This window comes from Hippopotamus amphibius, chromosome X, assembly GCF_030028045.1.
Source record: "Hippopotamus amphibius kiboko isolate mHipAmp2 chromosome X, mHipAmp2.hap2, whole genome shotgun sequence".
Taxonomy (NCBI): Eukaryota; Metazoa; Chordata; class Mammalia; order Artiodactyla; family Hippopotamidae; genus Hippopotamus; species Hippopotamus amphibius.
In genome coordinates, this window is record NC_080203.1 from 112,488,759 (window position 1) to 112,511,399 (window position 22,641).

Sequence of the window (22,641 nt, forward strand, 5' to 3'; positions counted from 1 at the left end):
TTCTAGAAGGCCCCCTGTGTTCTGGCGGGAGGTTCCCTCAGACCTAGGTCAGGGTCGCCGCCTCCCCCCACCCCCCACCCGTTAGGACCTGAGACCCGTCTCGCTGTTTGCTTATGCTCTGTTCCCTCGTTCTCCGCCGTCCCCTCAGAGGAAATTTCGAAGATACTTGGAGCTCTATCAGATGATTCCCGTGCAGGTTCCCTCAGGGCTGAGAGCTGCGGGGAACTCTCTGGGGACCCCCTTTAATCTGGACTGGCCAGTCCCCTCACTCGTATCTCGGGGTCTTTGCCGTAATCCCACACAGAGCTCGGAGCTTCTCCCTGGAGCGACCTCGCGCACACCACAGGCGGAAGTCAGCCTGCGTCACAGCCTAACCCCACGTGGGCGCCCCGACGCCGACGCCGACGCTCTGCAAGGGCCCCTACCTTCCGGGGCGGGTGGGTCCCCCAGACTTTGCCCAGGGTCCTCGCCTTTACTCTTTAGGGCCTGGGACCCGATCCTCTGCTGGTTTGAACCTTTAGTTCTGGTTGCATCGCCCTCACCCGCCTCAGTTCCCTCAGAGGAAATTCAGAAGGCTCTCGGAGATTGTTACAGTAAATGATTCCTGCTCGAGTTCTTTCAGGGTTGATAGCAGGAGCGGGACTCTCTGGGAGCCTCTCTGGTCTGCGATGGGCGGTACCCTCACATCTAAGTCAGGATCTTTCCTGTAATTCCAGATAGACCCCAGAGCGCCTCCCCAGCGTAAAACACACTGCTCCCCTCAGACCAGTGCCTTCACTTGCCTGAGACCCTGAGGCAGATATCAGAGTGCACCACTTCCGGCAGGCTTTGCCTGGAGTCTCCCAGGACTGACATGGGCGGAGCGGGGCGGGATGGTGGAGTTCTTTGGGGTCGATTTAGTCCTACGTGTGGGCGATTCCCTTGGAATTCACATGGGGCTTCCTTTTATTTATTTATTTATTTTAATTCTGGGCTGATCCTGAGCATCCTCCCTCTGGTTAACTAGCCTTAAACCAAAGCCCTGCACACATCACTCTCCAGGTTTCAAAGGGTGAGGTGAAGGGACTTCTGAGCCTCAGAGCCATACTGGGTTCTCCCAGAGCTGACAGCAGGAGCAGGCCACTCTGCTGTCCACATGTTCTGGGATTCCCTCAGAAATAAAACAAAATGCTCATCTTTATTTCTGTTAGTTCCTGGGACCCACTCTCCATTACGCTGAGCTGACACCCAGGTCCAATGCCCCCAACTTTCTGAGTCCCCAGAGGGGAAATTCAGAAGGCCCTACTTTAGGAAACCCCTGCACAGAATTGGCCAGGACTAAAAGCAGGGGTGAGGCTCTGGGGTCCACTCTCTTCTAGGGTGCAGGGTCCCCTCAAACTCAATCAGGGACCTGACCTAAACTCCAAGCAGAGATGGGAACTCTTCCCTCTGCTGACCTGATGCTGCCCACCTCAGATCAAAGTGCTCACATCCCTTAGACACCAGAGACAGAATTCAAGGGATGCCAGTTCCAGCCAGCCTTTCTGGAGATTCCCAAGGCTGACAACAGGGATGGGGCTCTGTATGGTGCCACCTTCTGTTCTGGAAGGGCTGGTCCCTCTGACCTCATTCGGAGTCCTCACCTTTAATTTTGTTAGGGCTCGGATTCCTCCATCTGCCAGCCTGAATCTGACAGGCTGGTCCACTGTCCTCACTTCAGAGTTTGATTTTACTGTATTTACTATAGATCATGTGATGATTTCAGGAATGGCTGGCACAGAATCTTTTTTTATTTTTTTTAATTTTAATTCAATCAAGTTGGAGTTATTACCATAAGGGAGATATACGCGGGTGAGTCACAAATTATCCACACTCCGGTTGTTAAAACTTCTGTAAATTTTACAGCCAGAGTGAGGATAATTTGTGACTCACACTCGTAGCTTTGGACTCCACATATATATGTCATCCCCAGTCCATTTAACAAGGCACTACACCAACTACAGTGGTTCTCCATCTGCCCTGTAAATGTTTGCATTGTGGGCCAGCCCCCTACTCCAGTTAATATCTGGTAGCATCCCAGACCACCAAACACAGCCTAAATACTTCTGCCCTCTGGTGTGCAAAGAAATCAGGAGCCATGGAGTCAGTCTGAGCTGGGGATAACACCTGAGTTTGTTTTCAACACATGTCTACACTCAGCCCTTTATCCCCAGAGTCACTGAGGTAATGAGCCTTCGGGAATTCCTCCTCCAGTTTCCCCTTCCTTGCAGCTGCACACCCGCTTCCACTACTCATTGGTAAGACTTGCCCTATTTTAACTGACCTGGAACACCAACAAATCCCATCCACGTGCACAGCCTCAGCCTCAACAATAGGAGGGCCACATACACAGGGGAAAAATAGTTGTCTCCGTCAGGCATCAAGACAGCTCTCAGCCCTTGTACACTGGCAAGGATGCATGGAACCACCAGAGTAGTGAAGAGATGTACTCTCTCAGTTTCTGTCAATAACATCACTTGGTGGGTGACACAGGTGAGCTAGCTATACTCTGCCTGACAGTGGGTAGGGGCATTCTAGGGGAGGGTGGGATATCAGGCATGCCTCTGGTCCTTTCATCCAGTAGATCTTCCCACTCAGACCACTCTACAACTTTAGGGTGGAAATGATGATCCAGAGATTCCCTAGCCTTTCCATGTAAGCTGTCCAGTACCCTCCACCAGATTCTCCACCTTCTTTCCTTCTTGTAGCTTTTCCACCTTCTGCTGAAGTCTGTGTACAGGTCCCAACTTCCAGCTGTCCTGGGCTCTCTGGACTTCTTTCAATATTTGATCTTTCTCATGGATTCTGGAAATTACTCCCCCCATCCCACCATCACCCCTCCTAACATCCCCCTGATGTCCCTCACTTAGTGATGTTTTCCTGTCCAGGCTCACTTCCTGGCACCTGATCATTCTGACAAATCCTTGCTTCTCAAAGTAAAGGGAACATTTACTTGGCATATCAGAATTCTTAAAGCATGCACCTAGGGGAATCCTGGTACTTAAGATATCACTGAAGAAATCTTACTTTCTATGGGTGAAGGACTAGATTAATTTTCTGCTCAACCTATTTAGAAAATAGGGAAATACAAACTAAAGTAACAGTGAGATGATATATTTTCAATCGGAAGTTTGACCAAAATTTAAAAGCTTGATAAAATAAAATACCAATAAGAGCTTAATTTATTCACATACATAAATATGTGAGAAGATAATTTGGTGTATCATTATTGGAACAGAATATTAGCAATATTCATAAAAATTTACTATCATTACACTCCTTCCACTTTAATCTGATTGCAATTTTGTACATCTTTCCTATGATAAAACATGCACATTTGCCCGAGAATTGATGTTCAATGATGTTGATATCAGTTCTATTAATCATAGCAGCAAATGAGAAACAACTTGTGTGTCTATCAGGGAAAGAATGATTAAATTAATTACGACACATACACACTTTAGAATTCTAGGGAGTAGTTAAAAGAGTGATGTGATCTATGAGAGTGAGTCAAAAATTATCCGCACTCTGGTTATATTAAAACTTCTGTTGGCTGCGCTGTCTTATCAGTGCTTTCTGTCCAAGGCTACTGTCTCCCTAGTCACTGCTGTGCAGGTGTGAACGTGTTACATCAGTTCATTTGTAACTGTTGTGTGAGCAAAAATGGATGCCCCACTTGTGATTTTCATGAAAGAAGAGCAGCGTGCAGTGATTGATTTTTTGTGATCTAAGGGTGTACCTGGTGCCGTTATTTATCAAAGACTTTGTGTGCAGTATGGAGAAAGTTTTTTGTCACAGAGAAAGGTACCTATAGTCCTGATCTTGCTCCATCGGACCTCCACCTGTTTGGTGCCCTGAAAGCAGCCCTACGAGGACAAAGATTCACTTGTGATGAAGAAGTGAAGACAGCAGTGCATTCATGGCTCGTGGCTCAGCCTAAAACATTTTTTAATGAGGGAATACGAAAGCTTGTTGACAGATGGACAAAGTGTATTGAAAAGCAAGGAGATTATGTCAAAAAATGATCTATTTGTCTCTTCTAAAACTTAATTAAAATAAATTCTACAGCCAGAGTGCAGATAATTTTTGACTCACCCTCGTATATACGCTCTCACGGAAAGTTCCCACATTCATTTTATTCAGTGACAAGGGCAAGGTAAGAACAATAGATAGTGTTATACATGTATTTTTAAAACTCACAGTGTGTATTTCTAGCACAGGTATGTAAGACTAGGCCTGGAATAAATGTTAAAATACTACACAGAAAAAATTTTAATGCAGTTACCTCTGGGCAGGGATGAATTTTGGAGGAACTTAGTAAGGAAGAGGAATTGTGATTTCTTCCTATTGTTAGAATGTTTTGGAAACAAGAATATATGTCCTATTTCCTTTGTAGCTAAGATATTTAAATAAAAATAACAGAAATAGTAGGTGTATTATTCAGATAAAGTTTTTATGAGATGTGATAGGAGAAGTCTGATTTCTTAATGGCTTAACATAACAAAATTTTGTTTCTTATGTACATAAAATCTGATGGGTGCTGGTGGAGGCTGGGGGGTGAGGGGGGCGGTCTATATTGTCAGGTGACTCAGAGATCCAGGCTACTTCCATCATGAGCTATCACATCACAACACACGCTATCCATGTTTGCTGCTGAATGAAACAAGAAGCATGGAGTTGGCATACTGGTTCCCAAATATGTGGATCTGCAGGTGACAAGCATGTTTCTGCTCATATTTCAGTGTCAAGGATAGTCACATGACCCTTCTTCACTATAAGTGGTTGAGCATGTAGTCTGCATATGAACCAAGGATGGAGAGCAGGACACACGTGAATGAGCACTTGCAGACGTTCCCATTAACTGTTACACAAGTAGTTGCTCAAAAAAAACCAACTATTAAAATTTGTTATGACATTAGCCCTCATCATTCCTGGAGGAGTTCCCAAGAAGATTAAATTTCCTTGCAATTCAGCAACCTTTTCTAATGCCGGTATGTGACTGGTGTTTTCAAATACAGAGTCACACCAGCTTTCAAAAGGATCCCGTAAATCTTAGCAGGGAGGGTGCACCGTTCTTCATTCTTAGCACCTTTCTGCTCTGACCTTTTCAGTAACCTCTATAATCTCAATACGCTGAGATTTTTCTTCTTCCTTCTGCTGCATGAAAAAAATCATACTTGTGAGTCTCTGCTATTCACCACCCGTTGAACATGCCTGAACACTTGTACAGGTGTCTTTGGGCACACTGGAAAACCAGGGTGTTCCTCTGGGGTAGATACAGACAAGAGTCAGAAAAATGGTGGTCAATTTTCTTTTCTTATTAATGCTGGCATCTCCACCAAGAAGACATTTTCTACCTCAGTCGTAGACTGAATAATCATACCACATAATGCCCATACATTTATCCCTGAGATTTGTGAATATGTCATGTTACCTAGCCAAAGGCACCTAGTGTATGTAATTAAAATTATGGAATGGACCTTAAAATAGGGAGGTTATACTGAGTTATCTTGGTGGTCCCAATCAAATGACATAAGCCCTTACAAGCAGATAACTTTCTCTGGCTGGATGCAGAAGAGAGATGCAGCAGAAGGGAAAGTAGGAGAGTTTCCACAAGAGACAGATTCAGTGTGCTATTTCAGAAGCAGGGGCCCATTTGCAAGGACGGAAGAAAGATCTAGAGGAACTATGGCATCTCCAGCTGACAGTCTGCAAGGAAACGGCCTCAAACGGCCACAAAGATCTGAATTCTGCATAGAACTGGATTCTGAGAGCAACCCGAGTAAGTGTGGAATGCGATTCTTCTCAGCACCTCCCAATGAGAAAGCAGACTCTGACAGCTTGATTTGGGCTTTGTGTAACCCTGAACAAAGAAAACAGCACAGCCAACCCATATTTCTCATCTACAGAAATGTGAGATAATAAGTGTGTGTTGTTATTAAGTCCCTTAATTTATGGCAATTTGCTTGTCAGCTATAGAAAAATACTAAATCCTCCTAAAAACCTGAGTTTTTGGGAATCCAGCCTCTGCAGATGGTTGCTACACAGTGATTCCCTTGATCCTTCCTCACCTACTGCTTAGGAAAGAAGCTTTGGTTCTTAGCTACTTAGTTAAGTTCACACTTCAGTGTATGGAGTCAGTGGCCAGTCTCAAATAAATCCCAGGTTTAATTCTCCTTTCTTGCTAACCTCATCCGCTTTCTAAAATCTTTTCCCTAACTTCAGGGTTATCTTTCAGTAACCCGTAGATCCTGTGCCAAACCAGACTCTACTCACAAGCCAATTTGGAAAAAACTTTGAGTGTAGTGGAAACGCCCAAAGCAGATGAGCAGATGTCTAAACTTCACTGCCAAAGTAAACAACCTCATGGATGGGGCTATTGTTATCAGAGGGATTCCATAGTCAGGGATGGGACAGACAGGGGATGTCTGCGGGGTTTGGGAAGCTCTACATCAGGGGAAAGGTGGGTGATTCTGGGCTTTTTATTCCATTGGGAGCAGAGAGCAGCCTTATGAAGGGAAACTAGACAGCAGGTCAGGATCCAGATTGACAGGAGGAAGACCCAGGGCAAGAGTGATGTATTTCTGGAAGTGCTGGATTAGGGCAGTCAGCTCTCAAGGAACTCTGGGGGTAGGGGCAGGAGGAGCCTAGGTAAATTAAGCTCACAATCTACCCTGAATTGTTTTTAGTTCTCATTTTAATTTTTATTTATTATACCTGGGTTTAGTACATTAGCAACAGGGTCCTTCATTTCATTGCCTGAGAGACATTGTGGAGTGTTGAGAGTAGAACTGAATTGAGACAGAGCAACTGCTTTATTCAAGAGTGGAACAGTGAGGGCCCTAAATGAATTCAGACCAGAGGTCTAGTCCCAGTTCTGACACTCATGAACCATGTGAAGTCAGGAAAATTGCGAAGCTCTGTGAGGTTTTCCTATGAAGTGAGTTTGATAAGCCCTGCCATGTAGAACTCCTGGGACGTATGTAATGTACAAAAGCACCAGGCACGGTGTCTGGCAAGCATTCTTTTAATGATTCGCAGTTATTACTATTATTCTTTTGACCCCAGATGCTACCAAAATCTGCTCTACGATTTTTTTTAAATCCAAGAGATATCAGAGAATATGGGGCACCCTATGATAGGCACAACAAATCAGCTAACATTATGCTTAGCAAAGAAAACTAAATTACTTACTATATAAGTTTTTGAGGTTATGTTATTTATTGTGTTTGTAGGGAAGTCTTGCCCAGTTAGATGGAACTTAAGGATTCCAGATTTGTGTCAAGAAACAACTCCTTCCATCCCTTCCAACGGCCCTTCCCTTCAAACCACCTCTATTTTCATTTATTTCAGTCTCATTAAAAACCTAGCCCTAACCTGGAGTTTTCCAGATTACACACAAGACAACCTAATAAAATGAACTTCAAATGTAGTGGACTCTGCCTCTCCCAGGCCAGAACAAAGATTGCTAGCACAGTGGCTTCTGACCACAAGCATGTCATGGAGTCCCACCCCTATTTCTCAGGAATTCCCTGGGAACGATGAGCTTAAAACACATAGCTCACGTGCTGTGCTCACTGCACTGGGAAAAGGACACTAGACAGGGTGCAGGTCACCTTCCATTCTTATCCCAGTTGGAGAATTCTCTGTAGTTTATCCATGACTGAAACGTAACTGCTAGAAGTGCTACATTTCAGGCTTTAGTCTCTCAACTCTGGACACACCTTCTGAGGGTCTGGCCCTTGCCCACCACTCCCACAGCCTCATCTGACCTACCTCCCAGCTTACCACAGCACTGACTCACACTGAAAGACTTGCCGTTTCCCAAACCCACTTGCCTCAGGGCATTTACACTTGACTGTTCACTTCTGGGTCCTCCCACATCCTTTCGTCCTTTGGACCTGTTCTTAGGTCTTAGGGTGTATCTCACCATCTTCCTTACTTTACAGTTGTTCCTAGACTCTAAAATTCTATGGACACAGTTGTTGTTGTTTATCCTGACACTCCCAGTAGTAGCCCAGGGTCTGCCAAAGAGCAGATGCTCATGGAATGTTTAAGAAATAGATGAGACGGTGTACAACAGGTCTAATTTATTATGATGTAATTAATAACACATTCTTGAATAAAGCAAGCCATCCAAGTATATACCTCTTAATTTTACAGAACAACAGACTAAATGTAAAACAAAAAAAAAACAAAACAAAAAAAACCAAAAAACAAACCAAAAAAAACAGACTAAATGTGATAAGGGAATGTAAAAATTTATCACCTTTTACTTTTTTCTCTATTTCTTGATCCCAACCATCTTACTGCTGATTTCTTTTCACATTTCTAAGGAAATGCCTAACCCAATGACATGTTATCTTGTTCCAAATAACTAAATAAGATGTAAAGTTTCCCAATTTGTTCTATAAAATAGTAAAACTCTTACTCTTAACCTTATAAACCTCATAAACTCTTAAAACCTCACAAACATCAATAAATGACTGATTTATATTATTCATAAACTTAGATTCTGAAGCTACTTAAACTTTCTGCTAAAAGGAGCAACATTTAGGCAAATTTATCCAAGTTACTACATAGAACAGGAACACAAACATGTTATATACTCTGTTTCCTCTAGCTCTGCCCTAACCTTCCTCTAATGAGAACATTAGCTGTTCTCTTCAAACATGTAGTAAATATCTTCCTCAGCCTTCACTTAGGACGGGAAGAGCTGCTGGCTTTGGCCTCGGAGCGCGCACTGGCCAGGGCAGCAGTACGAGCTCTGGCTGCAGCTCTGGCTCCAGCTCTGGCTCGGGATCTCTCTTCCTCATCTCTCAAAGCCTCTTCATACCAGACTGGAAAGGCAGTGGGGACCGTATCATGGATCTTGGCCACATACTCCAGCACCTTCATCTTGGTGGTTTCAGCATGGGCTCTGGGGCCCCACAGAAACTCATAGCGTGGAGGATCGCTGTTGGCCACCTGGCGGTACTCCAGGTACCCTTCCTGCACCAAATCTTTGGTGATGAGCTTCTTCGGCTCCCCATAGATGAAGTTGTTACTTCCGACATATAACCCCATCATATTCAGCACTTCCCAGACTTGCTCCTCAGTGGCGCAGTTGCCCTTGGTGAAGATCACGCCCAAAACAGTCATCAGCACACCTGTCTTGGGAACCTCTCTTTCATCACCCAGCTTTGCATCACAGCTTAGTTCCAGTTTATTGACAAGAACATAAGTATTCCTGTAGGGATCCACTTCCTTCAGCTCAAGGCCAAAGACCAGCTCCACATGATGAGAGGCTTTCCTGAGGATCTCAGAGAAGTGATTCTTGTACATCTGGATTACATTTTTCAGCATATCTGCCTTGGTGACCAGCTCTTTCTTTTGATACTTGTGCAGAAGGTAATGCACCAACATAGCAACTTTCTGCTCTATAGGACCTTTCTGCCACTGCTGAGTGGTATCCTGGGCCTGCGAGGCTTTTGGCCCTTCCTCCCTTTGATTTTTGGCACCTCCACTACATCTTATCTTTGAAGCAGCTGCAGCAGTAGTGGTGCTGGAGCAGACTCTTCCAGACACTTGAAGACTGCTGGGTGTTCCAGTGGCAGGTGAGCTCTGGGCAACATCTTTGAAATGAGGAGATGGGGAAGAAGGGGACTCTTCTTCCTCTGGTACAGTGGCCTGAGCTTCCACCAGACCACTGGGCGCTTCTCGAGCCTGGCGGCGTTTTTCACGGGCACGAAGCTTACTCTTCTGACCTCGAGGCATGATGACTGACAGCAGCCAGGAGTGTGGGAAAGAAGGTAGATGACTTGGTGACCTGGAAGAAAGAGGATGAAATGGTGTGATAATACTCTTTAGCGAGGAGATACCACTTTGGGCTTTATCGATAGCCATCTCTGCAGGTTTCCTTGCCAGCACTGCTCTAGGAACCCATAAGGCTCCTCTTCTCTGATCAGCCTTTCCCCTGAGGACTCTGGAAGTAACTAGAGTTCACCTTAAGCTGCAGCTCTCCAGCCCTACCTGGGTCTTAGCTGGAGCTGATACAGGGTCTGGCAAGTCCAGGCCCTGTGGAGCTTCCCCTGTTCTGGAGTAGCAGGTGTTTCTCCCAGTTCACATTCAGAGCCATTACCTTGACTTCTGGCAGCACCTGAGGTCCTGTGCTCAACTGCTTCAATGCTGACTCCTCACTCCAAAGCCCTCACATCCCTGACATTCTGGAGGAGAAACTGAAAGGGGACCTCAACTGAGTACACCTGCCCTGGGGCACCCTGGGATGACAGCAATGACAGAGCTCTGTGGGACCATCTCTATCCTGGGATAAGCAGGATTCTCACCCCTCACTCAGAGTCCTTACCTTGGTTTCTTTCAGGGCCTGAGACTTCACCCTTGGCTGACCTTAGACCTACCCTTCTGGAGCAAGGCCCTCACAACCCTTAAAGTCATAGGAGGAGTTTGGGAAGGTCTCAATTTACCGTATCTTCACAGAGGTCCCTTGCCAGGGATGACATCACATGTAGGGCTCTGTGAAACAGCCTTTGTTCTGTGATGAGTGGTCCCCTCGACCCTTGAGTTCCTGATACTTCTTCCCCTTGACTAACTGGTGTCCTCCCTTCTGCAGACCTGAGGCCTATAATAATCAAACCTAGGCTCTCGGACTTCCTAGGTGGCGCAGTGGTTAAGAATCTGCCTGCCAATGCAGAGGACACGGGTTCGAGCCCTGTTCTGGGACGATTCCACATGCCACGGAGCAACTAGGCCCGTGCACCACAACTATTGAGCCTGTGCTCTAGAGCCCATGAGCCACAACTATTGAGCCCATGTGCCACAACTATTGAAGCCCACGCACTTAGGGCCCATGCTCCACAACAAGAGAAGCCACTACAATGAGGAGCCCGAGCACCACAATGAAGAGTAGTCCCCGCTCGCAGCAACTAGAAAAAGCCCATGTGCAGCAACGAAGATCCAATGCAGCCAATAAATAAGTAAAATAAATAAATTTATAAAAAACAAAACAAAACGAAACAACCTAGGCTCTCATCCACCTGATATCTTAGAATATGCAGTGGGGGCGGGGCGGGGGGGCAGACTCGGTATGACAGATCTGTGAAGGGCTTCTCAGGGCTGGCCACACAGGGCAAGTGCCTAACTCAGTGTACCACCCCTCAGTCCTTACTCTACCTTCTAGAAGGTCCTGGGTGGGTCAATTCCTTGTAATAGGGCCCTCATCTCCCTGTGACCAGTGAGGATAAAATGAGAGATATCTTAGCTTGACAGCCCTGCTTAGCCTGACACCAGGGCTTATAATAGGGGTCGTGCTCTGTGGGCCCCCCTCTATCTTAAGGGAGGAATTCCCTACAGTAGCAGTCCCCAACCTTTTTGGCACCAAGGACCAGTTTCATGGAAGATGATCTTTCCATGGAAGGGGAGTGTGTGTGGGGGGGCGGTGTGTGTGAGGGATGTGGGATGGGGGGTGGAGGGTTGGTAATAATGCGAGTGATGGGGAGCGGCTTCACTCCCTCGCCTGCCACTCACCTCCTGCTGAGCTGCCCGGTTCCTAACAGGCCAGGGACGGGACTGGTACCCATCCACAGACCAGGGGTTGGGGACCCCTGCCCTACAGTCCTTACTCAAGGTTCTGAACTTAAAGCCACCCCTAGTACAATGGAGAAAAGACCGCCTCTTCAACAAGTGGTGCTAGGGAAACCAGACAGCTACATGTAAAAGAATGAAATTAGAACACTCCCTAACACACAAAAATAAACTCAAAATGGATTAAAGATCTAAATGTAAGGCCAGACGCTATAAAACTCCTAGAGGAAAACATAGGAAGAACACTCTTTGACATAAATCACAGCAAGATCTTTTTTGACCCACCTCCTATAGTAATGGAAATAAAAACAAAAATAAACAAGTGGGACCTAATGAACCTTAAAAGCTTTTGCACAGCAAAGGAAACTACAAACAAGATGAAAAGATAACCCTCAGAATGGGAGAAAATATTTGCAAATGAATCAACAGACAAAGGATTAATCTCCAAAATATATAAACAGTTCATGCAGCTCAATATCAAGAAAACAAACAACCCAATCAAAAAATGGGCAGAAGACCTAAATAGGCATTTCTCCAAAGATGACATACAGATGGACAAGAGGCACAGGAAAAGCTGCTCAACATCACTAATTATTAGAGAAATGCAAATCAAAACTACAATGAGGTTATCACTTCACACTGGTCAGAATGGGCATCATCAGAAAATCTACAAACAGTAAATGCTGGAGAGGGTGTGGAGAAAAGGGAACCCTCTTACACTGTTGGTGGGAATGTAAATTGATACAGCCACTAAGCAGAACAATATGGAGGTTTCTTAAAAAACTAAAAATAGAATTGTAATATGACCCAGCAGTCCCACTACTGGGCACATACCCAGAGAAAACCATAATTCAAAAAGACACATGCGGGCCTCCCTGGTGCTGCAGTGGTTAAGAATCCACCTGCCAATGCAGGGGACACAGGTTCAAGCCCTGGACCAGGAAAATCCTACATGCCTTGGAGCAACTAAGCCCGTGCATCACAACTACTGATCCTGTGCTCTAGAGCATGCGAGCCACAACTATTGAGCCCATGTGCCACAACTAATGAAGCCTGCAGACCTAGAGCCCATGCTCTGCAACAAGAGAAGCCACCACAATGAGAAGCCTGCTCGCCACAACAAAGAGTAGCCCCTGCTCAACGCAACTACAGAAAGCCCGTGCACAGCAATGAAGACCCAACACAGCCAATAAATAAATAAATAAATAAATTTATTAAAAAAAAAAAAAGACACAAGCGCCCCAATGTTCATTGCAGCACTATTTACAACAGCCAGGTCATGGAAGCAACCTAAATGTCCATCAACAGATGAATGGATAAAGAATATGTGGTACATATATACAATGGAATATTACTTAGGTGTAAAAAGGAACGAAATTGGGACCTTTGTAAAGACATGGATGGACCTAGAGACTGTCATACATAGTGAAGTAAGTCATAAAGAGAAAAAAAAATCGTATATTACCATATATATGTGGAATCTAGAAAAATGGTACAGATAAACCAGTTTGCAAGGCAGACATAGAGACAGAGATGTAGAGAACAAACAGAGGGACACCAAGAGGGGAAAGCCGGAGGGGGTGGGGTGGGGGTGGGGGGTGGTGAGGTGGGGGAGTTGGGATGAACTGGGAGATTGAGATTGTCATATATACATCACTAATAAGAAAAAAAGATCAAATTGTACACTTTAAATATTTATGCAGTTTACTGTAAAAACAAACAAAAAATAAAGCCACCCCTAGGGCTCCTTGCTCTCCTAACCTGAATCATCTAGCATTAGACCATGGCTTTATATACCTCCCTTCCCCTGTCTCCACCCAGCACTTCTTCCCCCACCCCCCACCAGACGATGAAACGAGGGGGCACGTGGGCCTTAACAGCCCTGCCAGGGGCCCCCCAGGGCTGACCACAGGTGCCAGGCTCTGTAAAGCACCCCCCCCCCGCCCCCCGCCCTGGCGGTTTCCCGTAGAATGCAAAAAGGGGGCATTTATCGACTTCTGGCCAAGCCTGGTACTCCTTCCTCTGCTGGCCTAAGGCAAACATCCTGGTCAAATAGCCTCACCTCCTGGAGTGGCCAAAAGGGACGTCCGGTGTGCTCAGCCCAGCCACCCATGCCTGGGGTCTCCCATGGCTGTCTGCAGGGGTTGGGCGCCCACCGGCCGCCGCTGTTATGGGGGAGGGGGAGTTCTGCCAAACTCATAGGGTTCTTTATTGACTCCTGAGAGGCCCTGTATTCCTCCTCTGATGGTTTGCTGCCAACACCCTGGTCCAATGTTACCATTTTTCTGAGTTCCTAGAAGGAGAATTCTGAGGGTAGTACGTTGGACGATCCCTGCCCAGAACCTTCCAGGGCCGGCGACGGGACAGGACTACGGGGCCTTATAATTTTTGGACTAGAGGGTCCCTCAAACCTTACTCAATAACCTTACCTTATCCCTGGTAGAACTGGACTCGTCCTTCAGCCGACTGCACGCTGCCGCACCGCCTACCGCACACCGCACGTTCTCTGCTGGTAGACTCCGGAAACGGAAGTCAGCGTGCGACCCATCCGGGCACCCCTGCCCCTAGCCTTCCGTGTCCCTCCCCCACAGCAGAGGTGGGGCTTGAGTCTGTGGTTCCCCCTGTGTTCTGTTGTGGATGATACTCAAAGTCCTCTGTGGAGAGTTAGGGCGTCATTTTGGCTCCTGGTGCATTGATTGAAGGCTCCTTGGGAAATATCACCTCCTTGTAAGCTCTGGGCAGCTTCTCAACTTAAACCCTTGGAGACAGTGGGTACGAGTCCCTGGCGTGATGTGAGGTGAAGATGCTGCAGCGCAAGGTAGGGGGACCAGGACAGGTTCTGAGCTGTCAGAGAAAATGCATAGTGATGATGGGATCTCGTCGCTCGTCAATACAGACTCTTGCGAGCTTTCTGTTTGAAAAGTTCTGCTTTCTACAGGGAAGAAGCAGATCTGCATAATTTTGTGAAACCCACGTCTTTTTATCTTATCTAACATTGCACAGTGTAGTGAAATTCATTTCAATTTTGACTCTCATTTATAACGAATATATTATATACCTGTTCTAATAATTGCTACTTTGTACTCAAGGCTCTTGGTTTTGCTAGTTATCTGTACGCCAGCTTGAAGTCACTTATTCATTTGAATAATCCGTGGCTTTTTCCTTTGGATTTTCTAAAATGATGATCAAATTTACAACAAAAAACTTCTGTTTCTTTTTAATAGTCCTAACATTCTTTTATTTTTGTATTCTCCTCGGGGTATGCATTCCAGTCCAGTTTTGAACAGCAGAATTGGTAGCATACTGCTTGCTGTGTTTTGTTCCTTACCTTAACGGGAATGCTACTAACTTCGCATTTCACGTTTTAATTCATTTGCTGTAGATTTGAGGAAATGAAAATTCCCTTCTAATGTTAGTTTGCTAAATGGTATTATTATGCATTCGTGTTGAATTCTTTTCAAAAGCTTTTTCTGCATTTCAGTATATGGTCAAATGCGTTTTAAAATTTTATCTGTTAATGTGGTAATGTTTTAGGCAGTTTTTTTCCTAATGTTATAACATCCTTACATATATTGGGTTCAGCCTCTTTTTTTCCATTTAATTCACTGCTGTATTGAAACTTCTATGGATTTATTTAGGATCTTTTCCTGTGTGTGGGTGAGCTTGGCTCAAGTATTCTGTTTTCGGGGTGTCCTCAGCTGATTTTCTTATCGAGGAGAGCTAGCCTGAGAAAATGAGTTGAAAAATTCCCCTTTGTTTGTATGCTTTGGATGTGTTTACATAAGATGATGGTTAATTTTTTGCATATTATATGGTAGAACTGCCTTGTCCTGAAACATTTGAAGGTGGCTGGAGCTTTGAGGAGAGTTTCAGTTTGTATTTCTCAATTACAGTTTTCCATTCATGTTTGAATCAATTGGGTAATTAATATTTTTTCTAAATAATGGTCTATTTTCATTGGGGTTTCAAAGTTAATGGCAACATGTTTATTTTTTTTATTGGAGAGATTCTCAAACATACACAACATAAACTAGTGTAGTAAAAACAATACACCTGAGATCAGAATCAACAGTCATTAATACATAGTCAGTCTGGTTCCATTTATACCCATAGGTACCCCAATTTCTGCCACTGAAATAATGAGAAACAAATCCTGGATATAATACCATATCATCTTTTTTTTTTTTGAGGTTTCTTTCTTTCTTTACCATTTCATCTTTAAATATGTCAGTACCTGTTTCTAAAAGATATTCTTTATGAAGCATAAACCAGTTACACATATCGTGCCTTAAAAAAACTAACGCTATAATATCATCCAATGACCAATTATTTTTCGCATTTACCTGACATATTTTTAATTGTTTTATCCTTTAATTGGGGTCAAATAAAGTCTATTCATTTCATTGCTTTTTATGTCCATTAATTTATAGATCTTATCCTCCCCACCCCCATAGATACATTACTTCATTTTCCTTGTCTTTTTTTTGTTGCTGTTGTTGTTGTTGGAAAAAAAAACCTCATCTTATGTTCAGTCCAGTTTCGTATGTCCTGGATTTTGCTGATTCCAACACTGGTGTCCTTCTCCCCCTGTATTTCTTTAAATCGGTTGAAGTTGGATCAGATTAAGGTTTAACTTTTTTCTCTTTCTGTTTTTTTTGTTCTGGAAAGACTACTCCATAGGTGATACTGTGCACTTTCATTACTAGGAACCTAATGTCTGTCTCTGTTTATGTTGATGTTTGCAGTCTTTGAAGATTAGCATATTTATGCATTAATTTACACAATGTTAATTTTCTCTTATCATTCCTTCTGAGTTTATTAGATGAAATATATATTTATGTAGAAACCTATCCCTGTCCTTCAATTGGTAAGGATATTTACACTGTTCCCTTAGAATATTTAAATTCTTTCTGCACCTATATTTTGTACAATATTATTTAACTAATATCACTTGTGTGTGTTTCTTTTCTAATTGATGATAACTATAAAACTGTCAGTTTTATCAACCTTTTCAAAGAATAGACTTTTGTTAGTTGGCTTCATTGTCTTTTAATTAATCATTTCTGCATTTTTCTTCATTATTTCCTACATTCTATTTTGGGGGGGTTAATATGGTGCTTTTTCTCTAGTTCCTTGAAATTTTTTGTGTTTTAAATATTTCTAATTTTTTTGTCCATTGGGATTTTAATTTCAGTAACTATATTTTTATTTCAAGATATTGTTTTAGTTCTATTTCAAATTAGCCTGTTCTTTTCCCTAATTTCTTATTCTTATGGTCTCTATACTTTCTATTCTCTTTAATGGATTTTATTTTTATATTGAGTTACAATTGACATATAACATCGTATTAGTTTCAGGTGTACAATATAATGATTCAATTTCTGTGTATATTGTGAAACGATAACCACAATAAGTCTAGTTTACACCCATCACCACACATAGTTTTTTTTTCTTGTGATGAGATTTTTTCTTGTGATAAGAGCTTTTAAGATCTGCATTCTTAGCATCTTTCATATATACACATACAGTATTATTAACCATGTTGCCATGCTGTACATTACATCCCCAGGACTTATTTATTTTATAACTGAAAGTTTGTACCTTTTGATCACTTTTGTCCATTTTGCTCACTCTCCGTCCCCTGCTTTTGGTAACCACCAGTAGGTTCTCTGTGTCATTGAGTTCATTTTTTTAAATTTATTTCACATATAAGTGTCTTTCTCTGTCTGACTTGTTTCACTTAGCATAATTCCCTCAAGGTCTATCCATGTTGTTGCAAATGGCAAGATTTCCTTCTTTTTATGGCTGAATAATATTGCATTATATATATATATATATATATATATATATATGATATTTTCTTTATCCATTCATCCATCAGTGGACACCTAGGTTATTTCCATATCTTGGCTATTGTAAATAATGCTGCTATGAACATGGGGATGCATATATGTTTTCAAGTTAGTGTTTTCATTTTCTTCCAAGAAATACCCAGGAGTGGAATTGCTGGATCATATGGTAGTTATATTTTTAGTTTTTTGAGGAACCTCCATACTGTTTTCTATACTGGCTGCACTATGTCTAAAATAAATTTATTTAAGATTATAAATATCCATCTGAGTACCACTTGGGCTGTTTCCTACAAGTAATGCTAATAGAGCTTTATGTGTAGTGCTGGAATTTTTTACAAGCTGAATATCTCTGTATTCCTTATGTTCTTAGAATTTTTTGCATGTACACACACACACACACACACACACAAATACTAGTAAGTGGAGAAAATTATTTTGCAGAAGGATATGAAGAGGAGGAGAGAAGTAGAGAATTGTTTAGAAGAGGTTTCAGGGTCCCAGGGGGTGTTTTGCTTTGTTTTGTTTTGGTTATGTATGATATGAGACTTGAACACATTTGACTGCTTATAACTGGGTTGAGTTTTTCCTAGGAATGAAAGGAGAGTTTCACATTAGAAAATCAAACAAAATAATTATAAATGCAACTGTCATAGATTATTCAGGAAAACAGAAGTTACTCTCAATGGATAACTCAGGTAGAATTTAATGCGAGAAATTGATTACTCAAGTAAAGGAGAAGCCAAACAGGATAGAGTCAGGCAAACCAATACTTTGCAACTTGAGGAAATCACTTCCATCTCTAGGATAGAGAGACAAAGAGAAGAGGTAGTGTTGCTGGACACTGGGAGTTGGGGTCAGCAGGATCTAGAACCATGATTAACCATTATGATGGGGGCTAGAGCCATGGAGAAGATGTAACCATTGAAGGAGAAGCCGCTTGATGCAGAGAGGGAAAGGGAGAAGGAGAAAAAGTCTGGTTGTTTCTGTCTTCCTGGACTATAATCTGCTGGTTTCCTTGTTGCCCGAACCTTGATAGCAGCCAAATATTGGAGAACCTAGGAGTTACAGCCTGCAGGAGTTATCTCTGAAACACCAGAGAGCAGAGCAAAGGAAGAGTAAGGAGTAGCTCTGAAGGCAAATAATATAGGGCTGCCATACCACAATGACATATTAAATGAGACAAATATACAAGCTGATAAAGAAAATTGTTTTATAAAAATCAATATTGATTCATGATAAAAAGAGATATTATCAAACTAGATAATGGATATCTAGGAAAAAAATTATAGCAAACATCATACTTAGTGGAAAAACATTGAAAATTGGGAATTAGACAAGAATAGCTACTATCACTGTTTTTTATTCCACATTGTAATAGAGGCACCTGCCAGCCCAGTAAAAGGAAATAAATGAAATAAAGGTGTTAGGGATTGGAAAATCAGACCATTTAGTTGTCAATTCTTCCCCAAATATCTCTAGGTTCAACAAAATCGCCATCAAAATCCCACAAGCCCTTTATTTTTTTTAAAGAAATTGATATACTATAAAATTTATATGGGAATACAATGGACAAGAATAGCCAAAATGACTTTGAAAAAGAAAAGGAAATTTGGAAGACTAACACTACCTCATGTCAAGATTTATTATATAATAATAACAAGACTGTGGTATTTTTGTAAAGATAGACAAATAGATCAATGGAACAGAATAGAAAGACTGGCAATAGACTCTAACATATTTAAGCAAGTGATTGTCAACAGTGGTACAAAGGCAATTCAGTGAAGAAAAGATAGTCTTTTCAAAAAATGATACGGGAACAATTGGAAATACACACACACTTTGATCCATTACTTTCACTACACAAGAAAAATAACAAAAATGGATCACAGATCTAAATGTAAAATCCAAATCTATAAAACTGCTAGAAGGAAGCATAGGAGGAAGCCTTTGGGTTCTTGGGCTAGGCAAGGTTTTTTGGATACTACTTCAAAAGGACAATTCATAAAAGAACAAATTGATCAATTGGATTCCACTAAAATTAAAAACATCTGTTCTTCAAAAAGATACTAAGAGAATGAAAAGACAAGTAATAGAATGGGAGAAAATATTTGCAAAACATATATGTGGTAAAAAGCTTATATTCAGCATTTATAAAGAACTTTTTAAACTCAGTAATAAGAAAACATATAACCCAATATAAATGTCAAAAAGTTTGAACAGACAGTTCACCAAAAGACAGTTAAGAATGACAAAGAAGCATATGAAAAGATGCTCAACATCATTAAATAAAAATTAAAATCCCAGTGAGATACCAGTACACACATATCAGAATATGCACAGTAAAAAGACTGCTCATACCAAGTATTGCCAAGGATGTGAAGGAACTCTCATATATTGCTGGTGAGGATGTAAATTGGTACACCCACTTTGGAAAACAGTTTGGCAGTTTCTTAAAAATTTAACCATACACCTGCAACATGACCTAGCTATTATTCCACCAGGTATTTACCTGAGAGAAATGAAAGCTTGTATCTATGCAAAGATGGATGTATGAAAATTCATAGCATCTTTATTTGTAATAGTGAAAAACTGGAAATAACTCAAATGTCCACCAACAGAGGAATAGATAAACAAACTGTGGTATATACATACAATGAATGAACTATTGATACATGCTATATGTAACATACATGACTCTCTAAATAATTATTTTGAGTGAAAGAAGCTGGATAACATAACATACTGTATGATTTCATTTATATACAATTCTAGGAGATGAAAACGAGTGTATAGTAACAAAGAATATCGTTCAGGGGTTCTCTGTGGAGTGGGAGGGATGTGAAAGAGATTACAAAGGAGCATGAGGAACCTTTTGGGGGTGATGGATATATTCATTATGTTGATTGTTCTTGTCGTTACATGAATGTATTCTTCATATGCCAAAATTTATCAAATTGTGCACTTTCAATATATGCAGTTTATTGTATGTCAGTTACACGTTAATAAAACTGTTAAAAATTCTAGAAGAGCCAATCTAATCTATAGTTGAAATCAGAACTGTGGAAGAGGAGTGATGTGGAGGGGGTCTATTGGAATTGGCTAGGAAAGGCCTGACTGATCTTTGTGAGGTGGTGGAATAATACTGTATCTTGTTAGGGGATAGGTTACATGTGTGTATGCCTTTGTACATTTAGGTTTTGTGAATATCCTCTATGAATATTGTATAAGAATAAGAATAAGAATACAAATATGATTCAAAATAGACCAACATGAACTTTAAGAAAACATGAATACCCAATTTTTATTGATAATGCTTAATTATCCACTTTATTTGATCCATTGGTGAAGCATAAGTCAACTATTGCTTAATCCTTCTTAGCTTTGTATACACCAAGGGTTTCAGTAATTTTCCATGCATTTTCACTTTTCACATGGCTGTGATGGTATCTTATATATATTCTTCAACTGATCTTTCTATCTCTTAGACGTTTCAGGGCTCACCTTACTCCTTTATCTAGAATCGATTCCTAATATTTGTTGGTCATAATTAACCCAATCCCAAATATCACAATAACAAAAAGAACAGGGTAACATTGCTTTGTAATTAAGGCTAGCTAAGTTCTAGATGAGTAATTTTTGAAGCCAAAACTGTTAGAAAAAAACCATGTAGGTATTTTAACTATGTACAGTGTTGCTAATAAACGTTCGTTATTACCATAATGGAAGCAAGTTACTGTAAAATTACCATAAAAGTACCGGAAATATTCAATAAGTTACTTAAAATGAAAGAGAATAATAAATTCACTTACAACAAACATGTTTATGTGACCTTAAGGCATAAGGCCTAAAGAAGAGAGTCAGATGTAGTGTGTGAGATAGTTGTATATTGTCTATACCCTGTTACATAAAGATAAGCTTTTTGAGGTTTCATCTCATAGCTAGGTGGTATTTTGCTCAAAATAGAACATTATTATTCAAAACAATGGTAGTAACCAGAGTATCTGCATTTTCTTACACTGGTTACCCAATTCCCAGTAGCCAGAGAGTGACATGAAGAGGTCCAGGTGACACCAGAACATATAGTCAGTCGCATTGCAGGAGAGGAACCCTTTGCTTAGGAAACCTGCATCTTGTATAATGGGCAGAAAGCATGCCTCCCCCCTATTCTGAAGGCTTTATTTATATCTTCCAAGGCTGTTTGCTACACAGAGTTGCTTGAAAAGAACAAAGGGCAGCCAGTGCCTCACAGGATATGCAGAAGTGCAAGCAATCCATAGAGAATTGTCCCTAATCATTACATGTTCTTTTTAATAGTCATTTGTATAGTTGATTTTCTCCTTCTTAGACCTAAACTTTTGGTGAAGTAATATGAATGGATTAATTTGGGGAAAAATCACCTTTGCAAAAATGTATTGTATTGCTCAATCCATTTTCTTAACATCCATCTGGTGCATATTTTATCGGGAGAAGGTAAACAGTAGGATGTAAATTAAAATCCACGGAAACAAATTTGTTTCAGGAATTATATGTTTAAGTGACGATTGAGTCACACAATGTACTCACTATTGTAAAGCTTATCCCAGGTGAGTTTCTTCAATTGGAAGTTAAAGCTTAAGCAAAGTGAAAAAGGGTCCTTTGTTTTTCCATTTTGTGTATCAAAATAAACAGTCTGTGAAAACATCTGTGTGCCCCTAAGTGGAATTAATCGGAGCTATAAAGGACAGATAGGTGAATATAATGAATGCTGTAGGGTTAGGAAAAATCTTCCTTCTGCATTTACACACACTTACCATTAGTATGTGACAGGTAGATGTTCTTGATTGCTCTGACCCCAAAGTTCTTAGCTTTTCAATAGCACAATAATATGCATTCATTTCCTTCTTTAATGAAACATACTTTATATTCTCTAATATCCTGTAAATAAGGAATCAGTGAGATATAATAACACATGCATCCTTACCAGTGTTCTAATGGGAGTAGCCTTTGGTTACAAGGAGACTTTTGAAATATTAAGTGTAAAATTAGATTTCAAAATTTAACATTTAGCATTCTAAGCACTGTGATAATCTCCTTACAAAAACCTGAAGAGTGATCATCATTACCTTAGAATTTAAAAGAAAATGCCTCTACTTGCATTTTTGAAACTACTAGTATTTTAACAGATGAAATTTCTAGTCAAGGAGGATGGGGG

The 22,641-nt window shown here is 41.4% G+C and overlaps 1 protein-coding gene across 1 annotated transcript; it reads right to left on the reverse strand.

Annotated features, from left to right (window-relative positions):
• Window positions 1–8,715: 8,715 nt before the first annotated feature.
• LOC130842142 (melanoma-associated antigen B10-like) lies at window positions 8,716–9,774 on the reverse strand. Its single transcript, XM_057718809.1, has one exon. It carries the CDS (start codon window positions 9,772–9,774, stop codon window positions 8,716–8,718), a length of 1,059 nt encoding a protein of 352 aa, XP_057574792.1.
• Between the last annotated feature and the right edge of the window lie 12,867 nt (window positions 9,775–22,641).

Coding starts and splice junctions, on each gene's coding strand:
- LOC130842142 (XM_057718809.1), bottom strand. CDS start 9,774: ATGCCTCGAGGTCAGAAGAGTAAGCTTCGTGCCCGTGAAAAACGCCGC.